The following is a 22673-nucleotide window of genomic DNA, read 5'->3' as shown; positions in this document are numbered from 1 at the left end:
GGATTGGATCGAAGTCAAGATTCAATACAATCTGTTGGTTTTCCTTAACTAGGCTATTATTTATTATGAATTGGCTTGAATTGTTTTGTCTGTAAAGTGCCTTGAGACGACCAAACAAAAAACAAGTCTAAACTATGACAGTATTTTCATCACAATATAGCAGAACACATTCAGATTCTTTTTGTTGGTGACAGTGGGAGTATTCTCAAGTGGGACGTTGTCTTAGTTAACAGTGTTAATAACACCAGTATGACCTGTCCTCGGACTAGTTATGATATTCCATCCCACCTTCCACTGGTCACCAGCATGTGTTACACAGATGTTTTCTAGTTTCTTAAAGATCCCTTTGCTTCTATTCTGAGTGTGCCTGTGTTCTGAGCAGTGTGTTATCTTTAGATTTATATGCAAACATGTTGTTCTAATGTCTTTAAATTTAGGTCTACTGTTGTTTATCATGCATAAGAAGAGTTGTTGTATATCAAAAGCAAGTGGCTGTAAGATTTATAAAGTTCTCTGGTGTTTCTTTAACTGGATGTCTTTGTCCCAATATACATCCATTGGACGGTAATGAAGTTATTTACCACAGTAAACCATAACAGTGTAAACTGTATGAGAAAACTCGAAGACATTTGTTCTTGCTTTTCTTGAGGGAGGTCATCATACACATTACTACAGCTGACATAACTGTAAATTCACTGTTTAAGTTACTGGAATATTGATATTGTCAATGGTTAAAAAATTGGGATTTTATGAGAGGAAAGTAACAGTCTGAAAAAGCTTCAAGTGACTATGAGATGGCATACTTTTCATGGGTTGCTTTTCAGTCAAAATTGCTTTATATGTTTATATACTGCTTCAAAAGTTTCTTTTAATTTTCAGCTGGACTAGCATGTTTACATGTATAATTTGGTAACAGTCTGTCTAATAAAATCTTCCCATTTTTTCTAATAAACACACTCTCTGACAGCTATGCAGTTCTGCTGATATGTAACTGAAAATAAAGATGTTGCTTATGTGAAATCCACAATTCTCTTTATTCTTTTTGCTGTTTGATTTTTCAGCAAAATTCTCCAACTCTTGGAGATGGATTAGATATTGAGATGTGGGTCACATTAGCATATTCACCAGTTCACCAAATGAGGAATGTATGGACTGTACTTATATAGCACTGTTCTAGTCACGTGTTGACCACTCAAAGCACTTTTACACTACATGTCACATTCACTCATTCATACACACACTCATACAGCACTTCTGTTGTTATATACTAAGTGCTTTCTACTAGCACACACATTCATGCCTCGATAGGCACATCAGGAAACAACATGGGTATCTTGCCATGGAGTCAGGGGAGCCTGGAATCGATCATGACTTTCCGGTTAGTAGATGACTTCAACCTGAGCTACAGCCGGAAGAAGATGGAGAATTATGTCCTATGGCAATCAGAGGCTTTTTCATAGCAATAACGTCAAAATATACAATTTTCAGGATCACAGACTAATTTTTTATCAGATTAAGAACTGCTGAAGTGGAACTTTAAATGTTTTCAGAAGGGATGAAAAGATTTCAAAGTGATAAAAGCTTTACTTTCCCAGGTTTTTTTTTCTTTTCTTTCTTAAAAGAATGACCATACTCTTTGCTTGTCTTTGTTTACCTGGCCCCACAGCACCACCGTGTGGCCAAACAGAATCCAATAATTACCATGGTAACGACACGTTTGTATGCATTACTCCCATGTATTTAATCTAATTTGAATAATAGTCGGATGAGTTGAGCAAAAGATGAGAATTAGTTGTTGAAACATAAGCCAGCTTAATGCCCTCTGGATCGTGTTATCTCGCCAAGGAGAACAAATAGATAATCAAATTCTTTTATTCATTCTTCCATCAGGCTTTTCAACATTGTGGATAGCATTTATTTATGATTATGATTTTCAGATTCTAGTCACAGTTATCATATATTAATCCATTATCTAGTTATTATTACTATTTGTCTATAAATGTCATAGTTCTGTTAATGTTCTTTCTCTTCCTGATAACCTCCAATCTGTCCCTGTGACCTGACTCGTCCTGGATGTCTGAATGCTGTTGTGGTTATGTTGTAGTTTTTATCTTTTTTAAAAACCTGAGATACTGCTAAACTAAATAGTCTGTCAGGGATCTTTTTTTAATTGTCTCCTGGCCTGGGCTAGGATACAAGTAGTAAGCTTTGCTTTGGCAAGCTCAGCATGTTGTGTTGTTTTGTGCACTATGTATATTCCCATGCATCCTTTCACAATTTACACCTCTGATACTGACTTTTACACATTTTCATGGTTTTGTAAATAGGATATTTTTCTAAGAGACCACCTCATGTTTGCCTCACATTTTTGTTACAGTTTTGAACCATGCTGTAACGCTACAGGGTGTAGAGTACTACTTTATCTGGCTCAGATACCCATCTGCAAGGACATTTGACAAAACTCCAATTTGACCAGGTATTCATCACTGACCCCCAAACCAAACCAAACCATACCATCCCCATAACCCCACACAACTCTTGACTTTCAGATCTTTTATATGAAATAAAATAATAAAGTATAAAAGGTGTAAATAGTATGAATTCCCTACTACTGAATGTTGGCAGATTTTCTCACTGTGGTGACCCCCAAAGAAGTTTAATTTAGCATCAGTCTTGCATCCTGTCTCTTCTCTGAGCTTTCTCTAGTCTGTAACTGTCAGTCCAATGTTAGCTCTTGTCTTATCTCGTTACAGTTAATTAAAAAAATACTGTGTTCAGCTCTGTGTGAGCCCTTGGTATCAATTAGAAAAGAAGAAAGCCTCTATTAACGGCAGCATTTTGTTATTACTTCATAATGACCATAACAGTAAACAAACAAAATAATATAAACATACTGCAGCTCATACATTTCCAGACACTTTCAGTCATTTAGTCAATCACAGAGAGAACTAAATAAATGCCCACAAACCTCAATGAACTGATGCAACAATATAAAGAAGAGTAAGCCAAAAGTCCTCCATAAGAGACTAATTCAAGACTGAAAATGTTTACTTCAAGTTATTGCTTGGTGATTATTTAAGCTCTGTATAGTCCTAACGGACTGTTTCACTCAGAAATGACAACCTGCTAAGTCAAAGGTTGCTATGGTTGTTTCCATGCTTTAGAAGGAGGGAGAACACAAAGCACTGCTATTTATGAAACAGTTTCTTTCTAGTCTACTTAATATTATATGTATTTTATAGCAGATTAAAGAAACTACTAACTTTCAAATTTTCCCAGAACTTCAGAATGCAGTTATAGTGAGGGTAATGTGAAGTGTAGTTGGGCTTACCCTCAATATGGAGGCAGTTTCAGAGAAAACTATATGCGTATTGCAACAATAGTCACACTGGTCAATGATGACAGAAATGCCCAAATTTTAATGTGAACATTTTACATATTGAGAAGAAATTGTTGACATAAAAAACTTTAGATGAAAATTTTACAAATAATTTTCAGGATCATAATTTGAAATGAAATCAGTGCAAATGATAAAAAACAAAGATTATGAAATAAAACAAAACAAACTGAATGAAATTGTTTAAAGACATCAAAATATTGCTTCATTCAGCAAAACTCTAATTATTCATAAATTAGGTAAACATTGGATTATGTTTACGGCAGATTTTTAGAACTCCTATGGAGGCTGCATTTTGTCATAAGACCTTGTGATTTTTGTGGGTAACTTTTAACTATTTGTTACAGCAAAAGAAAAGAAAAATATCTCAAACTTTAAAAAAAAATTAATATTGAAAATTCATAATTAAAGTTTAGTTAGAAAAATCCCCAAATAATCCATTTGAAATTTGAAACTGATATAAACATTTGATACATTTTGTTCAATTTTAAATCTAAATATTAGTTTTTCAAAGTTCACAGTAAAAACTTGACTTTCATTTTCCGCTTATTTTTTTCACTTTCAAATATTTCTTTCAAATGAACAAACATTGTGGCCCTGACTTAGCTCCATACATCGCTCTCGTTTTTTGTTGTCAGTAACATACACCAAAGAGAAACCACTATGAAGAGAGTGATGCTTTATACAGCAGCCGTTACGTCAAATCAATACTCTACAATCGATAGTCTGAGAGTTTAATGTTGTGCCCCTATTTGCCTGTCAACATTTCAAACTCCACCTATTCATCTTTACTGCAGTATCCGGGCTGTTTCACATCTTGAAGTACTGCACTGTGGGAATAACAGGTTGATGAAATTGGATAGCTTTTCTCTTTTTACAAGTAATTTTTCAAAAATCTATCAAGAAGAGATTTACTCTGCATGTGTGAATTCATGCCATGGAAATTACAGTGTCACAGGCTGATGGCGCCTCCTCAGGTAGGTTTACCTTACCTCTGAAGGGGGCAGGTTAGGTAAACTTGGATCTAGGATAAGAGTAATATTGCAGCAAGCCCAAAAAACAAACTTTGTAAATGGTGTTACAAAGTGAATTAATAGATTTATTTAATTTGTGATCAGATTATGATAAATGGTTTTGTCTTAGTTATCAAGCATTCAGTCTGTTTGTTTACGTTGTTAATATGGTGTTGCAACATATTCAGATTACATGCTTTCTCACAGACGTCTTCTATTGTAAACACCTATGTAATATATTGTTTAAATTGTCAGTGTTTAGTCTGTTGGAGTAAAATTGGCTGAATCTGAATTGCAGGCAGCCTCACCATGCCTGAATCATACTGTTAATGTATGAGATGAAAACTGATCCTTTAGTCTTGAGTTGTTTATGATTGAATGGACACGAAACTTAGTGAAGCATCCATAAATGGCATGCAGCTATGTTTTGCTTTTTTGTTGTTGTTTTTTTTTTTTCCATAGACTAGATTTAATGGTCACATCTGGACATTGAATATAATATGCGTCTACATAGGGTGCTTCATGTGCCTCTTCTGGTACTTGTGTAAATTTGATCCTGAACAAGGCATTCAGAAATGCTCTTTGTGATCCTGTGAAGACACATGAATGTTCAGACAAAAACTGTGGAGACAAATGTCCAGCTTTATTTATATCAGTGAGGTACCCAATGCATGAATTTTCCAGCTCTCATTAGCTTTCCCCAATCATCACTGGCTCAGGCACAGATGGAAATGGTTGATGCAGTTAAATCTTTAACGATAGGACAGTGCCCACCTGAGTTGTTTGTATAATACCCAGTAGTATGAATCTTATCTGCATGTGTTCCCTTTGGTCACCCTTGAACATAAAGTGGACATAAATGGGCGGTTGCAACATTAACATCAGTCTGCGTATAGATCTCATCATTTTGAACCTTTCTAAGAGTTTGAATGTTGTTTGTTTGAAGTGTCATTATTTGGCATAACGTTTGTAGGATAAATTTTTGGCCTTTCTTAAAACATGTTGTCTTTATTAGAAAAAAGCCATTTTATTGTCTGCACAGTCTGGATAACAGAAGGGGAAGCAAGTGTGTTATGACTCTAAACACTAATGTAAAGCACATACATCAGCTCAGAGTACCTGTCATGTAATGGAACTACAGCAGTATAAATGCCTTCTACACTTGAGACACTTACATGTATTACTGCTCATAAGCAGATGCCACTCTTACTCAAATAACTGCTAAAGATGTGCACCTAGCTGCACTCAGACTAAATTACATTTCTACTTTTAGCTGCTGATGTTAATTATTTTATAAATGCATTAAACATATTATCAAATGCCACAAAATTATTGATATTTTAATATGTACTAGAATTATAATAGTACTTACCAGGCACTCTGGACGTGATCTCTTCCTGTTTAGGTAAATTACGCTTTCACAAGGTTAGTTCCTTAACACCTCATCAAAGATTTATTTCTGTTTAATGATATTTTTTAAACTTGGGCTTCAAAATTTAAGCTTAAATAATCAATGGTCCAGGAAGTTCATGCAGGATGTACTTGGTCATCAATCGATCTGTCTAACGTCTCAATAGTTTTGATATAATCAGGACTGTATTCACTTAGCCTGCATAGCTTTAATGGACACTTTTAAGCTAAGTGTTTCTTTTCTGACCAGTCCATGGAGCTTGAGTAACCTACATGTAGTAATTACTACCGAGATCCCTTCACATCACTTTACTGTCTGAAATTAAAACTGCAAATTCAAAATGTTGCCTTTCAGTAGCTGGCAACCAAGTGGAGTTATTGGGAAGTGGCTAAAAAGGGAAGCAGAGGTATGGCACTTACACATCCAGGTTAAAACCTTACCATGCAAATAAAGAAAAATCACATATAAACAAATTTCAGAAACCCAAACACCTATGAAAATCATGACCTCATTTAAGATGTAAAATAGAAATCTATAGCAGCATAGAGCGCCACCTAAGGGAAAAGAATTTTGGCCCTATGTTATAATGCAATAGTTTTATTGTAAAAACTTGAAACGTATTACGTTATAATGTGATGAATTTTACACAGAGTATGTTGTTACAACCTAGAAGAGGTGCCACATATATTATTGTCAAGGAACATTTTATTTTATTTTATTTTATTTATTTATTTTTTAGGATTAATTGTTCTACTTTGATTTATTATTAACACACAGTAGAAATGTCAGACAGTTATGAGCAACATGTTACAGCACCTGCCTGCTCGCAGTGAATTTATGCACGTGTGTGTCTTTTGGTTTAGTAAACATATACTAGTAGTTACATCTATGTCCAGGCTGTCATTAAATACTTAAATAAAATTATGTATATTATAACATGCCATAGCACCTTTTTTAAATATTTGGGTGGCAGCTTTACACTTCCACTGAAATCTGTCCAGTGGTCTGACAAATGGAAATTTTTAATTATACTTGGACATCACAACCCAACAGCTAAGTACAAATAAGGGACTAAGTTCTTAAAACTATTCCCCACACCTCATATGCACTCAAACATGCCATACACACCACCCCATAAAATATTTAATTGAAAAAAAAAAACACGTTTAAGATTAAAATGCACATTAAAATAACATAAAAAAAAATAGAAACAATAATGAAATATTGCACATCAGATATTAACAGTTCTTATAATTATTAACATTAACTGGTGGGTTGGGCATGTTTTACAGCTGTTGTGTAGAAGCTGATTTGATTACATCTACCTCAATTTTTCATAGCAACGCAATTACTGAACATAATAGCTCTGACTGCATGGGTTATTATTTAGAAATTAATTTTCTAACATGCCTTTAACCTTGTAACTTGTATTTGTCCTCATTATTACTATCCTAAACATCTCTGGATTGAAGAGAGAACATGTATTATAAAGTGCTGCTTTGACACTTTTCCTTGTGTAGAAACAAGTTTAAGAATTTACAGCTTGAGTAGTTCTGGACATCTGTGTTGCTAAACATATGGCTGAAGGTGGTAACCTCTCAAACGGCTGTGCTGGTTTTCCAAAAGAGTGAAATCCAACTGTGTAATACCAGAATAGCAGTTTTGCAAATGGTTGTTTCAGAAAAAGTCATGAGTCATGTTATCAAGTACTTTAACTTTGTGTTAGTTTAGCACAAGCACACACACACACACACACACACACACACACACACACACACACACACACACACACACACACACACACACACACACACACACACACACAAAGGTAAAAAATAAATAAATAAATTAATAAAACGGTGCTTCCAAAACTAATTGTTATGCAGCTGGTTTTGAAAACCCAGAAGATTCATTATCTCCCATTAGTGTCAAGTGTCAGAGAGCACAAAGGTTATCTAAATCCATTTTAAAAAATGTATGAGTGCAGTAATATGAGACAGAGCTGAGAAGTGGATTACTGTAATCAGCTGGAAAATTGACTAATCAATTTTACAATCATTTAATGACATTCAAGCTGCATATTCTTTAAAAGATTTAAAAGATCAACAAAATGAATAGTTAAACATAAATTTATGTTTCATGGATATTTGTAGTATTTTGTGCATGTGTGTGTTTGTGTGTGAGTGTGATTGTGTGTGTGTGTGTGTGTGTATTGCAGGATCATGTTATCAGGACAATTATATGTTCCTTCCCCTGCTGGAGAATCAGGCCTCCAGCTCCTCCGGGGCCGACAGACAGGCTCCTGTCAAACCTTGCCTCAGCCACTCAGTGTCCTGGAGCTCCTCGTTTGCCACCAGCTCCTTCTCTGGAGGCCCAGGGACAGAGACCAACCAGCACACCAGTGAGTTTGTCCACAGTGGTTTGGAATACAGATTTTTTTTTTTTCACAAATTGCAGCATTTTCCTCACTTTGTTGAGCATATTGGGCCACTTTTAATATATTTTGTATGCATTAACACTGGAACTGGAATGTAACCATAATGAAAGTGTCAGATTTTCTTTATTAATGAAAATGATATCTGATTAATCAATTTACAATTAACTAGTAAATACATTTTTACTAGTGTGTTTAGACAGTGCTGACAGGTTGTGAGCTTTATTTAAACTATTTACACAATTTATTATTTGACATGTTTCAGAATATATAATAATAATTAGTAGATCAGTGATTAAAAACTGTCATTTGTTGCCTAGCAGCATATTGAGGATTGGTCAATTTGACCTCAGTTTGCAATGAAATAAATGTAAAAGCTTTGAATGAACCTGTATCAGCAGCTAGCTGTTGAGCCTCACAGTACAACATTAGTGGTAATTTAGTTTAATGTGTGGACATTTAAGGTGATCCATGTTATTCTGAATCCTCTTTATTCAATGACAGATGTGTCAGCTATAGTGAAAAAGCTTTAATCCTTTCTGTGTGATTAATATCTTATTTTTGCCTCTGACAAGAATATGCTATTGCTAGTAGTAATAATTTCTAATAGGTAACAAGCTGTTTATGATGACTGCAAAAGCTGTTTACCTCCTGAGATTGATCTTTCAGCATCTTTCTTTCTTTTTTTTACTGTGATTATTACTTGGCTTTTAACTCAAATATAATATGTGCTTTTTTCACCTTTGGTGATTGCCAGATTTTATTTCAGTGTGTGTATCTAGAAAAATGTAATTCATGAACATACATCTATGCATCTAACCTGGAGCTGGACGTTTACAGCTTAGTTAACCATCTTTTCCACCAGGTGGCAGTATTTTATTTGTCTAAATCCTTCCCCCTTTTACAAGCTGTCATCTGACCTAAATCTCAAAACTAACAGCCCGGGAATGGAAAAGGTACCATTTTAAATGGGTCTGACCCTGCTGTGGAAGAGCTGCTTATTTATTTATTGAGTACCCCAGTAGAAGAAATGGATTCACTTGGTAGATGACTGACATTTTATAGAGGTTGGCATTCACAGCCCTCATACCAGTCCTCAATAAACATCAGAACAGTGGGAGGGGAGTAGAAGCATGCTGTGCTGCAGGAAAGCAGATGGTATTTGCATCTATGGCAGATGTCAGACTACTTCCCTGAATACCCCCGTAGACAGAGATTGATATATAAAAAAAGAAGGGTTACAGATCAAACTGTAAACTGTGACAGTGACAAAGATTGAGCAGATTACAGCGGACAGACAAACAACATTATGCTTTCTCTCTCAGGGATTTTAAATAATAGTTATGGGTCTGCTGTTGTGCTGGTTGATACTGATATAAAACGCAGTGAGATAAAACTATGACATCTCTGCTGGGTTAATATATTAATATCATTTGTTTTTCTTTCAAAATGACTTATATGTTTAATAGTGATGTGGAACCAACTCCATTCTCTCTACAATATGCCAGATACAGAAGTTAACAGGTGCTAGATTTAACTCCACCAAAGAAAGAAACGTATTTCAAACAGACAGTTGAATAAAATGGTAAATGCAACTAAAATAAAAGAAAATTTTTCATAAAGCTGAACATAAAACTGTTTGTTTTGCAATCTACTGCTTCAAAGAAAAAAAAAGTCCCCCCCAGTCAAACTGAAAAACTATCTGCCAGTTTTAACACCAGGCAATCAACCATTTAAACTGCATCAGTTTTCATGACTGATGCACTATTTACTGTCAGACAAGGGATCCCTGCCACTAGAGCAGCAGTGTGTCAGCAGCTGAGCTGGGAGCCTTTAGTAGTGACTTCTATAGATTGCTTGGAGGTTTTTTTTTTTTTCTTTTTTTTTCCTCACATCTTCCCAATTTTTAATATCCTGCCAAAACCAAAAGCTTCTTCTTTAGTCTTTTCTTTAGTCATTGATAATTTTATTTATTTTTTTATGTTTGATGTAAAGGATCACACATGCTTAATATTAAAATTAATAATAATAATAATAATAATAATAATAATAATAATAATAATAGGCCCTGCGATGGACTGGCGACCTCTCCAGGGTGTATCCTACCTCTAGCCTATTAATTGCTGGGATTAGCTCCAATTAGCTTAGCTTAATTAGACTAAGTGGTACTGAAAATGAGTGAATGAATGAATGAATAATAATAATAATAATAATAATAATAATAATAATAATAATAATAATAATAATAATAATAATAATAATGTCTTTACTGAAGGGGTTGCTATTCTGACTGACTAGTCTTTAAAAGTGGTTTTTTGTTGTATTATTTTTCATTTGGCCCAGTATCTTCTCTGTATTTGATACCTGCCCATTGTACAGTAGTGGAGGCTACACGCAGCGGTCAGCTCTTATATGATTGACAAGCCAATCAATGTACGTCCTTGTCAGTCCATTTCAGATGGTAATTTCCCGATGCTTATCTGGAGTCAGTAAATGAGGACGGAGGAGGACATGTCCATCTCAGGACCTCCCCTACCGCTCGTCACCATGACAACAGCCGTGAATGGTGGCGGTTAGAGAGCGGAGCGGAGGGGGGCGCATGCGGAGCTGAGACAGGTGTTGCTGGGTTTTGCGCATCGCCTGTGAGACCGTTTGGCAGAATGGGAGCCCAGTCAACACCTACGCCAGCCCATCATAGTTTCCCATGTACTCTGCAATTTTGCTTTTCGAAACACGGAATTTGATCAATTACGCCGTAAAACAACTGAACGCCGCCATGGTGCACCACTCGGGCTCAATCCAGTCCTTCAAGCAGCAGAAAGGTTAGTCGCTAATGTGAGAATTTCGTGTCCAGCCAGGGTTAATATATTCAGCATAGTGGTTACTTTTTTAACCTTCTTACATAGTTTGAGTAAAAAATGGTGCTCGGGGGTTCTGGTCTCTGTACTTGCTATGAGTGTGACGCAGAGTTGGAGGCTTTGCCTCCTGGGATGAAGCCTGTTTGTGAACCCTGCGCGCTTTGAAATGTTATCCTCTAGTTAATTTTCCACCGACTCTCTTAGTCAAGCTATTATTAAGACCCAGTTAAAACAGATATAAAGAACAATTATTTTCATACCACAGCTGTTAGAAAATAAATTGTCACGTTTTTTACAAAGTGGATGGCACATTTTCCACAATGCTTTTCTTCAAATTTGAAGCTACTGCAGATTTAGGAAACTTTGAATTGCCATTAATTTAACCCGCTCTTTTGAATTAGCTTCCAGTGATCTGCTTTGTGACTCCTTAAAGGTTTAAAACGCAAATATTGTGCGGGGCTTTTGTGCAAATCTCGATACATGGGGAGCAGTCTGTGCTGAAGATGATTTTTTTTTTTACCTGTCAAATAAATAAAGCTGCATTTGAAGTTCTGACGGTAATTAAAAATGATTTTTCTCTGTTTAAGTTTCCCATCATGCAGTAAAATGGTAAATATATTCCCACTTAGCCAGACATTGGAAGAGCTATTTGACACATTAGACTTCGCTTGATGTTGGGGAGTGTGTAGCTCATTTGCATTTTGGACTTTCAAAGATTTCACACATAACATGTAACAAACTGTGCGGTCAAAGAAAGATGCATGGTCCTTACACACTGATGTGAATTCCATCCAACCTGTACATGAATAACAATCCCAAATATCTCCAGTGCAGCTCAGTTACACAATTGGGGAAGTATTGATTTTCGACTATAAATAAGGCTCCTCTGAGAAAATTAGTCCTACTTTGATTCTTTGAATTCCTGACTGTCTAAATTTAGAGAAATGGAGAGAAAGGTTCTTCATCATGCAGACTCAAGCCTAGAAACAGGGAGCATGTGTGTACCTGGTTCAGGGTGTGTGAATGGGTGTATCCTCTGGTTTTTGATGAGAGTGCTGAGCTGAGCAGCTCGTGACTGAGCATGTTGAGGGTGTGAGCAATTCTCCTTTTGCTGACTACTTTCGCATTTGGAAACAAATATGGATGAAAGATGTTTTTTCTCTTCAAATTTTGATCTCTGCCATGACCCAAGTTACAATGAGCCCACTCTAGATTTCATATAAATCTGAATGATAATCTAAAACTGCTCCTTTTATTTAAATTGTTTTTTTTTTTAATTCTGCTTTATTTTATGAGTTGTCTCACTTTCAGGAATGATTTATTTCTGTGTTCAGATTGCAGAGGAAATCCTCACCCACTTCCGAACTTCAGTCCAGTCAAAAGGAAACATGCTGCAGAAGGAGATATCTGATTTATGGGAAGGTTTCACCACAGGCCAGAGGGGACACTTTATACTTCAGTGACTGTTAAGTGCACCATTAAAATAAAAGCAAAGGGGTGAATTATGACCAAAAAAAAAAAAATATCCTAAAGCCAAATTCTGCGATTATTTGCACTTTTTCATACACAGTCAGAGAGACCACATATATTAAAAGGCTTAGAGCTGACTGTTCGTTTTTACCTTTTTAAAGTTGCCTGGATTTATGTGTTTGATAGGGGAAAGTTTCAGGCAGCCTTAAGTCGCCTTGGCACAACTTTCCTTTAAAAATCTCTTCCATATTTCTTGGCACAAATGTTCAAGCTCAGCCAGATTAAAAGGAGAATATCTGTGCATCATTTTCAACTCTTTTCAGAGTTGTAGACTTCAGGTCCAGAATTGGGATTTGTCACTCTGAGACTTCATAGAGATCGCTCCTGTGTTTTCATGGTGTTCTTTAGGTTGTTGAAATGTCAAACTTCACGCTTCCCTGAGACTCTGAGCACTATGGAAAAGGTTTTTATACCGAATAGTGTTCCTTCTCACATTGCTGCAAATTACAACAGCACTTTGTGTGGGGAAAGTTGTGTCCATCAATGTTTTTTTATCAGACCAGAGATTTTAGATTCTAATGGACTGAGAAGTATTCATGTGTCCATTTTGATGAAGAAAGGCACATGTCTGGCCACACTGAACGCCTTATTGGTAGATTCATGTTTACAAAGTTCTTTCATTTGAGATTTTTTTTTTTTCATAATGCTGAATGTTGGAGAATGTTCCTTTTATCACTTCCTCAGACTGGTGCCTTGACACAATTCTTTCTTTCAGGACTTTGTACAATTCTTTCAACCTCATGGCTGGATTTCCCTCTGAAATACACTGCCAAAGAGGAGAGCATGAATAAGGAGCATGAACAAATTTAATAAGAAGACGGTGGACTATTCAGGTTGAACAAGCATGTTATGGATCACTGATATAAATACACTGTAGATTATTTGTGGGCTTCATAAGAAAGCGTCTAAACACTTATGGAGAAAAAGGTTAACTTCAGTTGCACATTTTATTCTAATAACAAGTTTCCTAAAACACAGTTTTTGCTTTTGCTACTATAATATTAATGCGTGATGAGAAAAAATAGAAATTGAATTGATTTTAATATTAATCTAAATCACTGCAAGGCCCCAAAAGACAACTTTGTAATTAATTATTGTTCTTTTACTTAATTGGAGATTTTTTTTAAACAATAAATTAGTCCCCAGAAACCCAAAGACTGTGGCTTTGACATTCATGTGCAGTGGATGGCTTGTAAATGGCTTGTAAATTTTCTGTCAGAATCCAACTTTCTACAGTAGATGTTTATCAAGTGTGTGTGTGTTTGTGAGTAAACATTTGCTTGCGCGTCCGACCCAAGCCACCTGTCCTCTTATGCAAGCAGAAAGATGGTTTTATAGATACAGGAATTAATTTTAGGACAGATTTTTGAAGAGCACATGCACAATATCTTCTGTTTTTTTTAGTTCATGAATCAAAAGAAGACACAGAGGCATTTATTAGAAGCTGTGTGTAAGATGGCATGATGATATTTAAAAATTGTCCTTCATAGCATTGAAACAGTTTAACTATTTAAAAGAAAAAAGACAAAAGAAAAGAGGCTCTTTTTTGTGCATGTGTGCATGCAGTGACTAGCTTCTACACTTTTATAGTCTTTAAATAGTAAATGGTTTTTGTTGCTAGGCTAAGTCTCCGTCAGCCAGTAGATTTTGTCCACTTGTTGGCATTATGAAATAAAATAGTCCTATGTGAACTTGCTTGTGCTTGATAATGTATATTGAAGACATGGTATTAATATGCTTTGTGTTATGCAGTGTGTACGCACAGATGCAACAGAGGCTTTACGGAAAATCCTGTAACATTCAGCCAAACTCAAGCAATAAAGGGCATAAGAAGAGAGTATGATGATAAAGGCAAGAGGGATATACAGATTAAAAGAGAAGGAAGATGTTTAATCTCCTCAAATGATGCAACCCAGAGGTTTTGCCAGGATTGCATAATGGGGTCCTAAATTGTAGACAAAAATCGCCATCTGCTATGGTGTGTGTTTATGGTCAGGCTTTCTAGCTTAACTGCACGTGACAGACAGCTGACAATGTGTCCTGCTGATAATTGACTATTTTTAACTATTTATATGTTTGTATTGAAACAGTTTCATGTTAATCTAAGTACCCAATTACACCCACAGTGAGTCAGTGTTGCAACAAACACAATATCAGGTACAAGAAGGTTATCACTGTAGTTTTGTTGAATTGTTTGCAAGCTGAGTTGCTCTGCCTTAGTGGTTCATATTTTGTTCTTATATGAATCACAAAAGTTGTTTCTGGTCAGTTAACCATCCATCTACAACAATACTGTCTATCACTACTTCATATAGAAGGCCGTTGATTTCTTTTACAAACTCTGGAAAATATATCAGATTTGAATAGATTTTAACCAGAATGGATGAAGAAATGAATGATCAGTACTCTGAGTGTGTAAATGACCGTGATAACTAATTACATATACATTATTATATATAACTAATACGGTTCTTCCTAAAGTATTGGTAAAAAAAAAAAGAGCATTGTAAAGCCCATTTATGGGGCATTGTTTACTCTTTATTTGGAGTTTTTATTCTTATTGAATGAGACAGTCTATCTGAATACTGGTGCAGCAGATGTGTTGTCTTTTTTTATATTACCATGGGGGATGCAGAAGTCAGAGATGTTTGCACGTTATGCATAGTTTTCTTCATAATGATCCCTCACTATGATTCAGTTCAGGAAAATGTTCTTTTTCCCTTGGTTTATGAATATGTATTATAGTAATCCTTAATTTTTTCTACAAAATCTTACTAAAGCTGAATTAATGATGCTGTACCACTTGCTAGATTTTGTTTGAGGAACACAATTGGCACATAATACTGATATTTATTTTTTTACATGAACAAAATTAGGAGTTTGCTATCCAGCATCAGTTATCATTTCTTACTTGTGCAACTTGAATACAAGCCATGTAGCAGTAGATTGGACTTTTAACTGCAGGATTGATACCAGTCTTTACACTCCATGTGAACTGAGCTTCTTGTATATGTTCTTTGATACACTGCCAGGTGGAGGATGAAACACTAACTGCATGCAGAGTGTTGTAGGTGCAGCTGACTTATCTTCAATCCTGCTTTTGTTCATCAGAGGAAATCACCTGGCAATCCATCTGGTTTACAAGGGCAAACCCTGATAGTCTCAATCTAATCTGTAACATCAAGATCTGCACAAATCTGCTCGATAAAGAAATTCTGAGTCAGCATTGCATCCTTTTGTTTATAAGAATTAAAAAAAAAATCTTAAAGACATTTTTTAAATTCTGCTGCTTGCAAACTTAAATCTAGAAAATGTACAAAGTAGTCGTAATATTTGCATTTACAGTTAAACTGAAAATTTTAACATCAGAATTCAGATTAATAGAAATCTAAACTCAAAGAATTATTTAGTTTGAAAACGACTTTTAATATATAAGTTAAATCAGACGTTGCATGGAGGTCCCAGCAGCATCGGAGCCAAACATTTTTAAATTCTTACTTTCTTTATTTGGTCTGGGTTTAAAAAAAATATCAACAGTGATAATGGTCCATCCAACAGATGTACGAATGTGGTCGGATTCTTATTTTGTTTTCGTTCAATACGGAAGCTCCCAACCCATTGTTTAGATTTGTTAGTCAGGTTTTGAGAATTTTAATTCTTTACAATTTCATTCAAACATATTTACTTGTGATATAAAAGTTAGATTTTGGTCAAACTAATACTTTTTTTAGAGTAATGAAAATGCTCTGATTGTTTTTTGTTTAAGTAAAATGGCGTCATGTGTTCATGACACTATTTATTATTCTGTCACAGTGTTCAAACGCAGAAGGGCTGCGTTTTCCAGCTGTTACAGCTTGCGTGGTGGTTGTAGACCTGACACTGTCTTACTCCAAATCTAGACTTGGAAATTGTAATAAGCAACCCTGCTGTTTCCATCCAAGTGTCCACCGTCTGAAAGGATTCCAGATTAAGCTCTGCTGTGGTGAGGTGTCCGATATAGCACTGTTGAAGTAATTGCTTCAGTGAGCCCATCTGACAGCTGGCAGAAATAGTGGACCTTGACATGAACCTGTGCTGGATATTACTAAATAAATCCTTGCTGGAGATTCCATGACTGCCTTCCCAGTTCTTAACCAGAAAACATGCAGTAATAACAGTTAATCCTGAAGACCTCTTTGAATCCCAACAATAGGACAAGCCTCCGTCACATGCTTGAGTTGGTATTAAGCAGGTAAAGTTATCTTTAAATATTTAAAACAAACCTACTGTTATTTTTTTCTGCTTTTACCTCAAAATTATTTTCTTAACTAATGTACAAAGGTAAAATTTTGTTTTAAAAAACAGTCTCACAATGAATACTAATTTGGTCTAAGTGACTAAGTCTGCTATCACCCCACATCCTACTTCTCTATGTGGGCTTGTTTGCTTGCTAATAAGGTAGTCATTTCTGCATGCTGAGACTCTCCAAGATTATACTTTTCCATGGTAGAGAGGTGACGAGGACAACTGTAGAAATTACACAGTGGTTGCTTAACATTTACTCACATTTATAATGTTTCTCACCAGAATCTGGCTACACCTGCAAAACATGAGTAATTACATTTTTTGCTCATGCCTTTTTTACTAAAGAACTAAACAAATCAGACACTTATTCAGACAATAAAGATTTTAAATTCCATCGCTTGTAATATAGTGAAATAAAATCAGGATTAGATTCAAAATCTTTTTATTAAATGACAATTATTGTTCACACTTAAAAAAAAAAATTACCTATAGTGATTATAATAATGCAGATATTTTTCTGAGAATGGGACGTCATCTGGTAATACGAGATAAACAACATTACAGCTGTATTTTGGGCCTGCTTCTCTTTGAGGGTGGGGGCATGATTTTTGTCCTCTTTGAATAGTCTTTTAATAAAGTGTTATGCTGAAAAAAGTCCTGATGCAGAGCGTTCCTCAGTTGAAAGCTGTGGGACTGAAAGTGCTGCAGGCGCAACGTAAATGAATAATTGAAGGTTTTGAGTGAGGAAACATCGAGGCAGGGAAACAACCCACTGACCTAAATTCTCTTTGTGCAACATCGTTGCATTTAAAGTCTTGATGCTCTAGGGCTCTCACACTGCATTGTTCCACCTGGGTATGGGTAAGTTGTGACACTGAGATGTACTAGACAAGCAGTATCCTATCATTGGAGAAGCATCAAAAACTGATTTAGAAAAACACCCAACTTGTACTTTTATCACAAACATTTGCAGAGCAGTATGCAGCCACAATGAAATATGTATTTAATAATGCATGCACATGCATACACCAAAAAGAAAAAAGAATAATTTAATCTTATCATCAGAAGGCCATTGTGAATATGCTGCACAGGAGAAATCTAGGCCTTCCTTGAAGATAGTCCAGGTCCTTGTTAGATTAGCCTGAGTGGGTGTTTGTTGGACCCCCCTGTTATCAAGACTCTGCTGATAGAGAAAATTTAGTGGTATCTTTTTCACCACATTACCTTTCAGCAAATATTATCTCTGCGGACACTCAATGCCTCTCATACCAACTTGGCCCCCACACATGCGTTACACACACATACACACACCCACCCACACACACATACAGAAGATTAATATTCTCCTCAATAACCAGTTTTAGCTAAAGCACAGCCAGATTAAAGGGAGGATTTCACATTAGATTAACTATTTAAAATAGACTTCCACAGTGCACCATCTTCAGAAAGTTACTGCACAATTGCTCTGACAGGAGCAGAGTTCACGGAGGCTGCCTGCATGAGAAAATGAGGCGAAAGCTGTGGAACAAAACAGAGATGATCTGATAACTGTTATTATATTCTTTAATTACTTTAGCTCTACAGATCTATTGTTTTCATCTACATGGGCTCAGAATTTTCCATGCCAGGAGAGAACACCAACACAGTCCAGTTTGTGGATTCTATTTTAAACCTTGAGATTCTTCTGAGACCATCCAGCTGCATCCCAACAGACCCATTAGCTGGCTTGGTTCTAATGTGTCATCTCAGACACATAAAGCTTTACAATGTCTGCTGGGATTAACTGGACTATTGGTACCTTTTCTTTGTTTTGTGTATGGCTTCTGCTCAGGAAGCATTTTATGTTAGTAAGCATTCTAGGAACAAAGTGAGTAGGATCTCTGTTATATTAAATATGAATACATTCACTCATGAGACTAATCCACAGAGACCATGAAGTTATTGTTCTCAAAGCCTCCACCTTCTTCAGTGGAAACTCCCAGCTCTCATTAACTTGCTGCTCAGCCATAAAGTTAGGCATGTTGCTGCTAGGAGAAACACACAATCGTACTCACTGGACCTTAAAATCCCTTGTTTCTGAAATGTCACTGGAAATGTAATTGACAGAATATGTTTAATTTCAGATTAATTGCTGAACAACCTGCTGCTCAGTTATGACTTTAAATTTTGGGTTTAGGCAAAAAAGAAACAAAAAAGCAGAATATTTGTATTTGTGTGTTTGTGGAATTGAAAAAATTTGGAAATTAGATCTTGAAGACACATTATATTGCACGTGCGAACAAAGTAATTCATTTGTATTTGTTACCTGAATGATGTTTTTTTTATGCAAAACATTTTTTGGTTTTACAATATGTAAGCAATTCTGTCTGAAGTGGATTCTAGCAATAAACCTAATTTTGCTTTAATGCACATGTTTTTTTGTTTTTTTTTTTTTGACTTTCTCAAGGATAAGCTTTATATCACAGCTTCTATTCATTTCATATTTGTGGGGTAGCATAGGAAATAAACTATGTAATCAGTGCATCCCCTGGGCTGTCAAGCTCACATCTTTAACTGGCTCCATTCTCACCCAACAGCGCTGGGAAATCCCACAGAGATCAATGTCATGAAAATGAGTCATTGCACAGCTTGCTGTGCAGAACTCAGGCTGTGCAGAGTGAATTATCAATGCATGTTTCAGTTGAGTGTTTTAAGAATGTAGCTCAGAGACTGGGCTAGAAAGTAAATCATGTTCCCATTTTTAAGGTGCATCTTCCTTTCATAAATATACGTCAGGAGCTGCAGCACTGAAGGTGCAGCCTGGTCTGGAGGTTGTGTGTAATGCCTTTAAGGATGTTCATTATCAATGACCTCTTAGATTCTCCTTTAAATTAATTGCAGCTGAATTGTTTCAATAACCTTTTTGCCCCACTATCATCATACTGCTCTTTTGTAGCTGACAAAACCTTTAAAATGACCTCAAATTATATTAATAAAATAATGACATGCAATAAAGGAAGCAGAAGAATTGAATGCCATGATACCAGTATCTTTGTCATAACTGGTGGCAGACTGTGTTAAGTGATGCACCATTATACTGATTGCCTTTAAGGCATTCAAGTGTATGATTTGATGGAGAGAAAGTGCTGATGGTCTTAATGCACCCCTCTATGAAGGACAGACATTAACTGCACTCTGGCCTATAAAAGGATGCACCAGATGATGATGTCTGAAAAGATTTACCTTCACTTTCTTCAGACTCCACTGATTCTGCTATGTACTGTACATTTTTTGGGAGGTTGGTAAAGTGGGGTGGGCTGTTGACATTTCTTTAATTTATCTTTATTTTTAAGATGTAAGATATCAAAGTGATAAATCGCCAATAAACTAATGAAAGAAAACAAATGTAACAAAATGAAAGGAGTAAAACTGAAAGCGAATATATGACTTACTTTAGCAGGTTCAGTCTGATAAATCTTAATGTGGAAACTGACCTGAAGAAATGGGTTACTACAATTATGCTGCGAGTGTGTGAAGTTCTTACTTAAGCATTTTTATTTTCTGCTTAAATTTTCTTCCCACTATATGCAACAAATATTGTAGCAACAGAATAAATACATACAGCAAATGTAAGTGAATGGTTCATCAAAGTGCTGAAGTTACACATGCTGCACATGCACATAAGTTTCCATTATCATAAAGCTAGTCATCTAAAAAAACAAAAACAAGATACAAAACAGTCAAATAGTGACAACCAAGGAAGCAGAGGTATTTAAATATGTATTGGGAGTGTGCTTTGTTTGCAGTGTTTATGTGGGTGGTATATATCAAAGTGACATCCACATGACCGCCAGTATTCAAAGTTTCCCTGCAGAATATTGAATTGTAATGACACAATTAGTCATTCTTTCATTTTACCTGTCAGCTGTTGTATATTTCCATGTATCTGAAGAAGGATGCATGCATCATACAAAACTAATAATAATATATACACACAGAGAACTGGGGCGGAGGTTCATTTTTTCTGGTACAGAAATAGTCCTTGAGGAATACTTTGTTTAATGTATAAGATGCATAATCTTTGCTGATAACTAAGGGAACATTGTTGTACCTTTTAAAAATCTTCACATATTGACAATCAGTTAAATTCATGGTGAATAGGTGCAGGCTATGGTGACGTGGTTTGCACTACTGTCTTGCCACAAGAAGGTTTTTAGATTATAGGTTTTTATAGATTATTTGTGGTTTTTCAGGAATTTGCTTTTTCTTTTTATGTAGCTTTTGTGGCTTCCTCCCACAGTGTAAATCATGCATAAAAGGTTAATTGATGGCTTAACATTGAGTATAAGTGTGATGGATGTTTCCAGTAAATGGTTGGAGAATTGCACTTTTAAACATAAAGACAAAAAAGGATGCAGAGGAACACCAGTTTTCAAAGTAAAGCACTACCATCCTATGACATGAAAAACAAAATATATACTTTTTTATCATTGTTCCACTTTAAGTTTTATTTTTCTTTCTGTCCCTTTGCTCTCAGGCATGCACAACAGCATTAGCGAGATCCTGAAGGAGAAGAGCCTGAAGCCATCTCGCCGCAGCCTGCCCTGCCTGGCCCAAAGTCAGACTCATCCAATCAACCTCAACCACTTCCTGTCTGTGCCTCTGAGCCCAGATCCTAAACCAGAGGTTGAGGGTTTGAGTCAGAGTATCAGCACCTCCTGCAGCATCCTCCCCCCACAGACAGGTCAGTCCACACAGGAACTAACAGACATTTTCCTAGACGCATTAGTGGCCGCAGTGCTTCTATCAGGGTGGAGCAGCTGCATCAACTTGCACTGTTCATGCTTCATATTGAAGTTTAAGATAAACAGAATGTGTCTGCAGCGATGATTTTCTACAACCTTCCACCCACTTTTTATGTAACAAGAATTTTGTCATTTATGAAATATTCCTTTTTAATTTATTAAACATATTCAAGTTATACTACTCACCGCAGGAAAAAAAAACAAAACTTTTTTTCTAATTAGTACCTGAGTCCAATAACTTATAATAAGACTCATTGATATATTACAAAGTTGAAATTTTGTTTATAGGTTTTACTGTTGTTTTTTTTTTAATCTTAAAGTTGTGTTTCATTTCAATGTGAAAAAATTGGGCTGAGAGAGAGAATGTTGCCACACAGTTTTGCATCATTGCTGTGACTTTTAAAGCACATGCAGTTAAACATGAGCAGATTTTCTAATGGCTGTAAGGCATTTATAAAACACTGTAAAGTCTTTCAGAGGCAATGAGATAATTAGGAGAAATGCACTTTAAAGAAAAACTATACATCCCTACATGGACAACTAACATGGAGCAGCTCATTAGGAAAAATTTTCATCCAATAGCTTTATTTTTGTCAGCATTAAAACTGACTGATGTTTTGCAGGACTGATCTAAAAAAAAACAGGTCTGATTTCTGCCTTAGTTCGAGCAGAGCAGACAAAAAAGAGAGAAAATAGACAGAACAAATGACAGAGGTTGATAGACAAGGACATGATCCTACAAACGTTTCCCACCTGAGACCTACAATATTTGATCTCTAGCTGTTAAAAAGGTTAAATTGCTACTGGTGTACCCAAATGTAACACCTGATTTATGATTATTCCAGTGAACTCATTACAACTCACAATGAAGGCAGGAGCTGCACGTAATTTTAATGCATAAAAATATTTAATAAATATAAACTTTAACGACCGCTTAAAACAAGAGGATGATCTTTAAAGTA

General features: G+C 35.8%; 1 protein-coding gene across 3 annotated transcripts in view; it reads left to right on the top strand.

Moving 5' to 3' along the window:
* Positions 1-10867: 10867 nt before the first annotated feature.
* ano3 (anoctamin 3) overlaps positions 10868-22673 on the top strand; it is a 34943-nt gene continuing 23137 nt past the window's right edge. For all 3 annotated transcript variants that reach the window (XM_041997495.1, XM_041997494.1, XM_041997493.1), the window contains exons 1-2: positions 10868-11077; positions 21444-21650. In XM_041997495.1, the coding sequence (XP_041853429.1) occupies positions 10960-11077; positions 21444-21650 (325 nt within the window). In that variant the 5' untranslated portion in view covers positions 10868-10959. The remainder of the gene's footprint in view (positions 11078-21443; positions 21651-22673) is intronic.

The sequence above is a fragment of the Melanotaenia boesemani genome, chromosome 10, assembly GCF_017639745.1.
Source record: "Melanotaenia boesemani isolate fMelBoe1 chromosome 10, fMelBoe1.pri, whole genome shotgun sequence".
Taxonomy (NCBI): domain Eukaryota; kingdom Metazoa; phylum Chordata; class Actinopteri; order Atheriniformes; family Melanotaeniidae; genus Melanotaenia; species Melanotaenia boesemani.
Note: the sequence above shows the minus strand (reverse complement) of the source record. Positions and strands in the feature narration are given on the sequence as shown.